The sequence below is a fragment of the Hevea brasiliensis genome, chromosome 13, assembly GCF_030052815.1.
Source record: "Hevea brasiliensis isolate MT/VB/25A 57/8 chromosome 13, ASM3005281v1, whole genome shotgun sequence".
NCBI classification, from domain to species: Eukaryota; Viridiplantae; Streptophyta; class Magnoliopsida; order Malpighiales; family Euphorbiaceae; genus Hevea; species Hevea brasiliensis.
Window position 1 is genome coordinate 8,553,670 of NC_079505.1, and position 10,442 is coordinate 8,564,111.

The 10,442-nt window shown below is 32.9% G+C and overlaps 1 protein-coding gene and 1 non-coding gene across 2 annotated transcripts; one reads left to right on the plus strand and one right to left on the minus strand.

Annotated features, from left to right (window-relative positions):
- Positions 1-499: 499 nt before the first annotated feature.
- LOC131172327 (small nucleolar RNA R71) lies at positions 500-606 on the plus strand. Its single transcript, XR_009142809.1, has one exon. It is a non-coding gene; the product is annotated as a small nucleolar RNA R71 (small nucleolar RNA).
- A 2,003-nt stretch (positions 607-2,609) lies between these two features.
- Positions 2,610-9,055, minus strand: LOC131171805 (protein ACCELERATED CELL DEATH 6-like). Its single transcript, XM_058131754.1, has 6 exons — positions 8,643-9,055; positions 7,833-8,505; positions 6,279-6,802; positions 5,394-6,016; positions 5,210-5,316; positions 2,610-2,995 (listed from the first exon to the last, which is right to left on the minus strand). Exons 2-6 carry the CDS (start codon positions 8,494-8,496, stop codon positions 2,970-2,972), a joined length of 1,944 nt encoding a protein of 647 aa, XP_057987737.1. The 5' UTR covers positions 8,497-8,505; positions 8,643-9,055; the 3' UTR covers positions 2,610-2,969.
- Positions 9,056-10,442: the final 1,387 nt, after the last annotated feature.

Below are 10,442 nucleotides of genomic sequence, written 5' to 3' on the forward strand. Positions count from 1 at the left end.
GACTTGGTTTTACTGATTTCCCCATGAAAAGTTGGGATGGTTCCTCCAAGCTGGATTATAAGTTTGAGAGTAAGGATTCCCCATCTGTTTGTTTCCATAATTACCAACATATGCAGCCTGCTCTCCATAGTCTACTCCACAGCTGGTAGTTCCTTCTGCATAAGCAACTTATTGTGAACTTCCAGATGATGATGATGAACTAACCAACATACTTAAATCTTCCATCTTCTTTGCCAAAACATTTGTAAGTGCATCAAACTTTGCATTAATCATGTTGAATGGATCAAGGTCATACATTCCAGCAACTTGCCTCTTTTGAGCTGGAGCTAGTGCTCTTGGACTACTCCAAAGATGAGTATTCTTTGCAATTTTCTCCAACAGCTCATAAGCTTCATCTTCTTGCTTCATAATAAATTCTCCTCCTGTTTGAGCATCAATAATCCCTCTAATTGCAGGAGTATCATTGGTATAAAAATTTTGGTTTATCATCCATTTTGGAATGGCAAGATGTGGACATTGTCTCTCTAATTCCTTCCATCTCATCCATGATTCATAGAGAGTTTCATCTTCTCTTGGTCTGAAAGCTGTCATTTGATTCCTCAATTCTTGAGTTTTTCCATATGGAAAATATTGTGCAAGAAATGCATCAATGAGTTGCACTCAATTTGTAATAGAGTTATGAGGTAAAAAATAAAGCCAATCCAATGCTCTATCCTTCAAAGAGAATGGGAATAGCTTCAATCTTGCATATCACAAATCATAGCAAACTTCTTTAGATGTGTGTGTGGATTTTCTGAAGGATGTTCCCCAAATTGGAAATTTTGAATTATTTAAAGAACCCCAAAATCCATCTTGTAGCTATTTGCATCAATTCTTGGTCTTGCTATACTCTCTCTTAAGTCATCAAAACGAGGAAATGTATGATCCATCATACTTCCCCTAGGCACATTAGCATTTACAACCTCTTCACCTTGAGCTGCATTTTCATTGTTTTGATCATTTCCAGCATTACCACCACTAATTCTAATTCTTTCATCAGCCATTTCTGCTTCAATTTCAGTTGCTCTCAAGGCTTCTTTCCTTTTTCTGGTTTCTTTCTTGTTAGCTCTACAAAATTTCTCAATTTCAGGATTAAACAATAAAGATGTATCACTTGTGCTTCTAGCTCTTCTCATAAAAGATCAAGAGTACCTAAAAGGAACAAACAAACACAAAATGAAAAGATAACAAAGATAAAAGCTATAAACAACTAAAATAATCAAGAATTCAATCTTAAACAAACAACTCCTCGGCAACGGCGCCAAAAACTTCATGTGGCCCAACTGCAAGTGCAGGGTCATACAAGTAATATAGAAAAGATATCGTTCCCACGAGGAGTTATGTTAATGATTGAATTTTTGATATAAAAATTGACTAATTTGAACTATTTTTGAAATTAAAGCAATATATTGATAGATGTTGAAGTGTGAAATCTATATGCGCAAAATTAATAATCTAATCAACAATGTAAAGATTCAACTAAATTTGTGGCAAATTAAAATAAGCAAATTGAAATATGGAAAGATTTAAAATGGCAAGCAATCAAATTCAATTAGAAATTAACAATGATAAAAGGGCAATTCCGGAGTTTGGGAGTTCATATTCAAGCTATTTTGGGATTTTTAAATTAGTTATCCAATCTTATGGGATTTATGGGTTTTAAGGAGATTAATCCTTAAATCCTTTGAATACTCTTTCGAGTGAGACAAAGAGTGCCTTAATCAATCTAATCCTACTTTCGTGGAGTTAAAATTAATCAAGACCCATTAAGTTCCTTAATTAATCTGTAAATCCTCTTAATCCTTAGTCTATTTCTAGATCTAAGTTAATTAAGTCCAATTTCTTGATTATCTATCACAAGGTTTTCTCCTTTTGGTGCTTCAATCATGGATTAAGAATAATACTTAATGGGATCCTACACTAAGCACGTCATTGAGCACATAAGAAATGGATAAAACTTCATTAAAATCACAAAATATGGATTACCCAATCAAAATCCACAAAATATCTCAAATATTACATCCCAACTCTAGAATCTAATGAAAACTACTCACTATCCATAATATTTACAAGAAATTCTAAGTAAATATGAAAATAAATCTTAAATCTAAGCTAAGAACTAAGAAAACTAATACAAGAAAGGTAGGAAATAAGGAAGAAAGGAAGAAAACTCCAAATCTAGTTCAAAAATTAAGGTGACATTTTTGCTCTATTTTTCTCACTCTTCCCCTGCTGCTGCTCTTTTCTTCCCTCTTTTTCCTCTCCTTTCTGAAATGAGATAAGGGCATATTTATATTTTTCTGACAAGTAGCCCTAAAATGGTATGTTTGAGGTGAAGTTCACGTGAGGAAAATCTTCTGTCAGCTCATTATGAAGAGTTATACAGGTTGTGCAAGTTTCTTATGCAGATTCTATGCAAAATTGGTGGTTCTAGGTGTTTCTCATGATGCTGCATAAGCTATGCAGGTTGGTTGTGTAGTTTCTTCAAGCTTTGGAGTCTTTTATGAAAACTGCATAAGTGGACTGCATAAGTTATGCAGGCCCTTATGCAGTTTTTGGTAGGTTTTGGGCTCTCTACGTGAAGCTGCATAAGTAAAGAATGGATCTACAAAAGTTATGCAATAGCTTATGCAGATTTCGGCTATCTTGATTGTTTCCTCCTTGAAACTACATAAGCAAAGTGCAAGACTGCATAAGTTATGCAGTTTTCCTTGAAGCTGCATAAGCAGGACGTGAACTTGCATAAGTCATGCAGAGTAGTTATGCAGATTTCAGCAGGTTTAGGAGTTTGCTTCTTCTTCCTGTGCAGAACTGCACAACTTATGCAGCAGGTTATGCATATTTTGGCCACCTTGCATTTTTCAACTTTCAAGCTTTGTTTTTGATATCTTTGGCTATAGGAATCACTCCTCATTGATAAAATTTCTTTTTTAGTCCCTCAAAAACATCATTTTTCCTACAAAACAAAGCAAAATTACAAATTAACTCAAAAATTGACAATTATGGAAAACTATCTAAATAACTAATAAAATTGGCTAAAAGTGACTAACAAGTGAATGAAATAGCCATGAAATTTAACCTAAATGACTATGCAAAATGCGTGTATCACAAAACTCAACTAGAATTAATCTAATCTATTTCTTTAAGTTGTGTGATGTTCTTAAGGCTCAAAGAAAAGAAAGGTTTGTGGTTAGCTCAATTGTGGAAAGATATCTCTTAAAGCTAACATGAGACAAATCAAAGCCAAAAGATGATATGAAGTCTGTCTTCCAAGCTATAATTGAAGAGGTATTAAAAGCTTAGTTTTAAGTTATTAAGTCTTAGGTTGTTTGTAAAAAGAATTGAAGGAGTAATGCCAATTTATTCTTATCATTAATTCCTTTAAGCTTTCAAAATTAAGTGCTTAAAATTTATTTTCTATCATGCCTTTAAAGTTTTAACTGATCCAATTGATTCTCAAGATTAGCATTATTGTTTAAAGTCCCAAATATAAGTCAGGCATTGATAGTATCGTTTTACTTAGTCATGTTGCTACTGGTATTCAAAATTTTCATAGTTTTCCAAGTTGCTTCGATGCTAGTATTCAAAAATTTATTAGTTTGCTACTTTGCCTAGAATCACACAGAATGACAAAATAATAAGCATTTTCTTAAAATATGCGCTTGCAATGTTCAAATTTGTTTTTAAACAATCTGATATCATCAGGGACTATATAAGCACTTATTCTACACCATTTTACACTTAATGAAGGCTTAGAATTGCTCTTCTCTCTTGAAAAACATTTATTATTTTCATTCAAGTGCTTTAATGAGTTTTTGAGCTACATTGGCAAATCTACTCTTATCTTCTTTATAGAATCTGTTTGTATTGAGTGAGATAGAATAAAAAACATCTTAAATGCTATTTGTAAGGGTTGGTCAAGCACCAATTAAAGTTTGAAGCTAGAGAGTGTTTGGGATAAGACTTGTAAATGGTTTGCAAGCATCTTAGAAAGTCTTGTGGTTGTAAAAGGCTTTGACTCTTGCCATTGAAAGGAGCACTATAGTGGAGTAAAGACTCAAAGGGATCTTTAAGAGAGTGGAGGTAGGCTTGTTGGCTGAACCACTATAAAATCTCATGTTCAATCTTCTAAACCCTACTCTCGTTACTTTTTGCAATATATTGTAATATATTATGTTTGTTGAACATATTGGGATTATCTTTGAGTTTGTTGATGTATGCATATGTGATAAATTGTTTGTTTCAAGTGATTGAAGTATTGATTGCTTTGAATTGCTTTAGCTCGAATTAAAAGTTTGATTTGAGTATATTTGATAAATATATTTGAGTTGCATATCATCACACCACTCTTAGGAACACCTAGTTGATCAAAGTCATAATTTTTCATAAGGTTTCAAGCAAGAACCAAAAAATTGTTATAATCCAATTCACCCCCTCTTGGGCAATTTTTTGGACGATAATACACAACTTTATCAACTAACTTTTAGTATTACAACCAAATAATAGTAAATAAAATATTTTTTATAAATAAATTATTTTCCATGAAATAAATGAAACTTAACTCTAATGAGGCATTTGGTATAAGGTTAATAAGAGTAATTATTAATGTTGTTTGGATACTAATAATAGACTAGGTTAATTTTTAATCTAGTTAATAGTTATTCATTCTTTAAGAGTTAAAATGTTAATCTTTGAGGACTAAGTTAATAGAGCTTAACAGATGCTAATAAGGAAAATATAATAATAAATATTTATATACTTTTATTTGAGGTTTCTCATTAATCTTTTACTAAACACCATTAATTAAATTTTTAGTCCTTTAACACTTGCAAAGTAACACTTACCAAGTAACACTTAACCTTCAATTTTCTAACCTTCTACCAAATGGCTTCCTATTTTTTAATTTTATTGAAAACTTGATATTCAAATATTATTCTAATTAATCTTCTTTTGGAAATATATATATATGAAATATAAAATTGTCCAGTAGCAAAAATGTTTATGAACCCAAACAAAAATATATTACAATGCCACACATGTCATTACCCCAACATCATTTTTCCTTCTACATGGTTTTATATTAAACACATCCATACGAAGGGAGACACTTATTTACATTCCACGCGGTAATAGCAAGCATGAGTCTCTTTTTCTTAGGATCTAATAATACCTGACGAATTGATTGACTGCTTCTTTAGCAAATCCTTAGTCTTTTTAATCAAATGCGGAATTCTGATAAAGGAAAGCAAAGAAGAGATTCCGCCAGTCACCCATGACCTTCAATAACGAATAAAACAAGTTAAAATCGTGAAAAAAAATTAACGAAATTATATATATATATGAAAACCACTTACAAAATTGCGGCTTGATCCTTAGAAGTAATACCATCACCATTGTCCTTGTCATCATCGTCGTCATCCAAAGAAATTAAATTCCATGATACCCTTATCATGAAATAAAATAAGAAGAAGAAGAAGCTCAATCCAACGACACAAATGACAATTCTAAAGGAAGGCGTTAGAACTGCATAAGTGCCTGTCACAAATGTAATCACCATTGCTACCATAGCATAGAAGAGGAAACTGAAAGCACATCTTATTAACCAATAGTATCTTTTCCGATATCCCACGACCACCAGCATAAGGTGAATAAAGACAGAGCAAGTAGATAAAACCATAGCTATAGTATCTGATATCATAAATGCTTTAAAAGCCAAATTTTTGCCTAGGATAGGACTCCCCTTCTTCAAATCGTTTTCTTCACTGATATTACCACCAGGCAAAGTGAAACCTGCGGCAAAAGTTACCGTTGCTATGAGTGTTGCAGCCACCAAATGAGAGTCTTTGACTTTTTCAAATTTAAGTACCATGTTTTTTTTTCTCCTTTCTTCTTGTTCCTCTTTCTCTTCCTTGGATTTTCTTACCATTTTCCCCAATGGTCCACCGCCAAGGTCTTTCATCCATTTTAAATTGTCATTCTGCAACACTTTCAGAATATTAGTTACTTTAAAAAATAAAAAGAAAATAAGATATCATTTCTTTTGTGTTATTTCTCTCGTTAATAAATTTAAATCGAAAGGAATGATTAATAAAAAGCTTCTACTTACTATTATTCACATTTTTGTACATATTATTTTAAATAAATAGATTATAAATATATTAATGCCTAAAGAATCAATGTTTACTTATAAAGCTCAAAAAGTAATATGATAAGATAAAGATAGATATTAGTTGGCTGACCTTCTTTGAGGATAAGTTTCCTCTGAATTGAACTTCGTTGTGCAGTTTTTTCCAACACTTGAACATATCAATATCTCCTCCCTTTATGAAAGAAGGCAGATGGTCGTAATCAGGATGATAAGTCCTATATAGATGGACAGGCGTATTCCCTTTAACATCTTTTTCATCTAGAAGGTAAAACAATGATGAATGTTTGAGCACTGCTTTTATTATTTCATTTTTTTTGCTGATCACTGCATAATGAAGAACATTCCAGCCTCTAATGTCAGTAAGTTCACAGCAATTTGGGCATTTAGAAATGATCTCTTCCATCGTATTTGTGTAGCCTCTACAGGCTGCAATGTGAAGAGCTGTCCTCTTCCAGTATTTATCTGCAACATAAGCACTAGATTCATCCCTTTCCAGTAGCTTTGTGACCACTTTAGTACGATGCTTATATGCAGCATAGTGAAGTGGAATCCATCCTTCTTCATCTGTATCTTTAGCCAAGCTACTCCATTTATCCAATAGCTTGTCTATAATCACTGGAACAAAGTCAACAGGACCAAATTGATAATTAATTACTAATATCAAGAACCTTAATTGATAATTAATTGGTCTAGAGATACAATAACTTTAGTATACATTACCATACATCAAATATTTGAACTACACATTTCTATGAAAACTATAATGAAAAAGATATCATCTTTTTTATTATATGTTTGACTTTAATCTTCTTCAAAGAAAATGAAAACTAAATTTATATGTATAATGAAAATAAAAATATCCAATCTATGCAAAGCCTTTTATTGTTATTATTATTTTTTTTTATAAGCTGAAAAATTTTATTAAAATAGAACTACAGCGATACCAGCTATAGGAAACTGAAAGAAAAACAAGATCAAAACCACAAACCAAACTTAGCAATAAGCTAAACTACACAAAAAAGAGACCTGCATAAGAAGTAACAACAGAATGGCTTGAAACCACCACCAAACTTAGAAATAAAGAACAACAAAAACAAAGCTGACCACCAGCATGCAATAGACCAAAACCAGAAGACAGCTAAGCGGCCCAGGTAGAGACTCTAAAGCCGAGCCACAAGCTCCAGAGAACCCAAACAACTACACTCCCTGAGAGCCTTGCTAAACAATCCAAAAGGCTACTGCAACTAGAGAAGCCCCTTAGCGAAGCAAGCAAGCAGCAAGAGAAGGAAAGCAAAAACTCCAAACTGGAACCCAATGAAAAGCTGAAAATTCCGAAAAAGAACCAAAAACAAGAGGCTGCAACAATGACCCAAAACCTCCAGCAAAGGAACAAGAATTCGAAAAGAACCAAAGGCTAACACAATAGGACTGAAGAGCAGGAAATCCAAAGTAGCACACTAGAACACAGCAAAAATAGATCCACCAAAAGCCCCAACAAAACCTTCAGCACCTCAACGCACCTTCTTATATTGTATATTAATTCTTGAGTTTCAAAAAATCATTTTGAAACTGAAATAAAATAAAATTAATTAATTTATAATCAATACATGCATAAAGGAAGTTTCTGATATATTTACTGATCTACCTTTACTTTTCCGATTAATGTCCCAGTTCATTGCCACCGCATGTAATGCCGTTTTACCACTGGGGCCGATATAAGTCAGTGATTTTGAATTGGGATTTCTTAGTAGTTCAAGGACTATCTCTTCACATCCATTATCAGCAGCCAGGTAAAGCGGAGTTTCCCCACAATCATTGGCAGAATATGTATAATCTGGATCTTCATTACTCAATATTGCTTCCACAACACCAAGACTTCTTTCATATCGTGCCGCTACATGCAAGGCCGTTTCTTTATTTTTATTTGTCATCCTTAACATTTTCCTTACCCCGTCTCTTGGCCCTTCTCCGCGCTCTATATCTATTTCACCATGTAGTGAAGCCTCTGCGATTAACTCTTTTGCTGCGTCAGCATGTCCGTATCTTGCTGCAATGTGCAATGGAGTATCGCCGTTGACATTGACCTTCAGTAACAGTGACGAACAAATGCCAAGTACATCTTTTACAAATTCGGAGGATCTTTCACTTTGAGAGGTAAGGTAAATATGCAATATTGTATTTTTATTTGGGGTCTCCAGGCTATCAAGAGTCGATCCATGCTCCTTGATCAATGGATCAAGATTGCCTTCTTCTGCCGCCTTCTGTAAGTCGGCACGAATGTATTTGTTAGTAGTATTTGAGCTCCTCATGTAGCTTAGCTGCGTAGATAAGATGGCACAAGAAAAGAAAGTGAGAATATATAATGTGGAAATGTGGAAACAAGTGTGGGTTCAGGCTTGATTTAATTAGGAAAGGTGCAGAATTAAAATTATATATAAAAAAAAAATACACAGACCTCCTGTTGATGGATTGCAGAGTGACGAGGCCAGAGTGAACAGCGACTTTACGGGCAAGGTCTAAGACTTGGCACAATCTACTAAACTTAACAACTCAATAAAGGATAGCAAGATATGATAACAAGTGCTGAAGAGTGATGAAACTCTCACGTTGCATCGTCCATATTCAAAGTCAGGATCTGCTAGAAAGGACGGAGCAACTGCTGGGCAAGCGGCGGCGAGTGAGAAGCGACAGAACACCAGCAGCAGAAGAGGTGCGCAAGCTTGAGGGGCGGGCGAGAGAAGAATAGAGTTGGTGGCTTGGAGGAGGTGACGACGGCAAGGGCTCAAGGCCTAGAAAAAGAAATAGAAAGAGTATGGCGATGAGACGAGAGGAAACAGGGGAGGCACTACTGCTAGCTTAACAGGGATATGCACGGTTTTCAGTCTCAAACCGAACAAAAAATCAAAGAATAGCGATGAATATTCAAAAATCATACCAAACTGAAATTATTTTAATATATAATATATTAATAATTTAATTTAAAATTTAAATATTAATTTAAATATAATTATTTTAAAAAAATAATTATATAAAATTATTTTAAAAATTAAAAAATAAATCAAAATCGTATTAAATTGAACTAAAATCAAAGAACTGAATAAAAATTATATCAAAATTTTAATTTAATTTTGAATTTTAAATAAATCTCAAATTCAACCAGAACTTCATGACCTCTACTAGCTAGGAAGGCAGCTAGAGAAATAGAAGAAGAAATCATTGAATTTAAATTTAGATCTACATCTAGATTTAAGTTTATTAGGCGCACATGCATGAAAATATAAATCCCACAATTTTTAAGATCAAGTAAAATTGGTTTTGTATATTTAAGGGAGTACTATCTTTTAGACCTCTTAATGTATACAATAATCAGTCATTAAATTATATTTAAAAAACTTGATTAAATCTAAATATGATTAATAATTGCATATATCAAGATGCATTGATCGAGGTCTCTTATATTTTGATAGTTCTACTGAATCAAGAGCAACAACCAGAAGGAAATTAAGATAAGAAGCCTGTGGCCGATATCATTTTATCCAAATTGAATGTACTACATAAAATGGCCATGGCCCCCAACTTAAAATTATTTTCATTTAAATATTTATTATTTGAGTTAATTATGGCTTCTCACTTTAGTCTAAATATTTTTCCAGACGTTCTAACTGTTCGGACCGACACCGGTCACCAGAACAGTAGAATATATGAAATTGCTACAGTGAGAGTGTTACAATTCTACTGAATCAAGAGCAACAACCAGAAGGAAATTAAGATAAGAAGCCCGTGGCCGATATCATTTTATCCAAATTGAATGTACTACATAAAATGGCTCATTTGGCAGCTTGTGTAAATAAATGTTGAAGATTTGTTTGTTTGTTTCCAATCTATGCTTTTTGTTTGACAGTTGCATTGATTTAAAATAATAACAAACCGATGACATAGATTTGTTTGTAATTTGCTTACCTATTTTTAATTTTTACCAATTTACAAATGGATGACAAATCGGTTTGTAAAATTACAAACGGATACTCAATTTGTTTGTAATTTACAAACCGATTACCAACAAACAAAAATATTCTGTTTGTTTAAAAACCGATTTTTAAAGTCCCTATGTAAATTGAATATTTCTTGCCCTTTTTGAAATGTCGGTTGGAATTCTGTTTGTATTTATAATCATATTTATTCCGTTTGTAAATTCTATTTGTAAATAAATTAGAGAATTTAATTCTCACAATTAAAAATTATTGTTTCCCTTTTT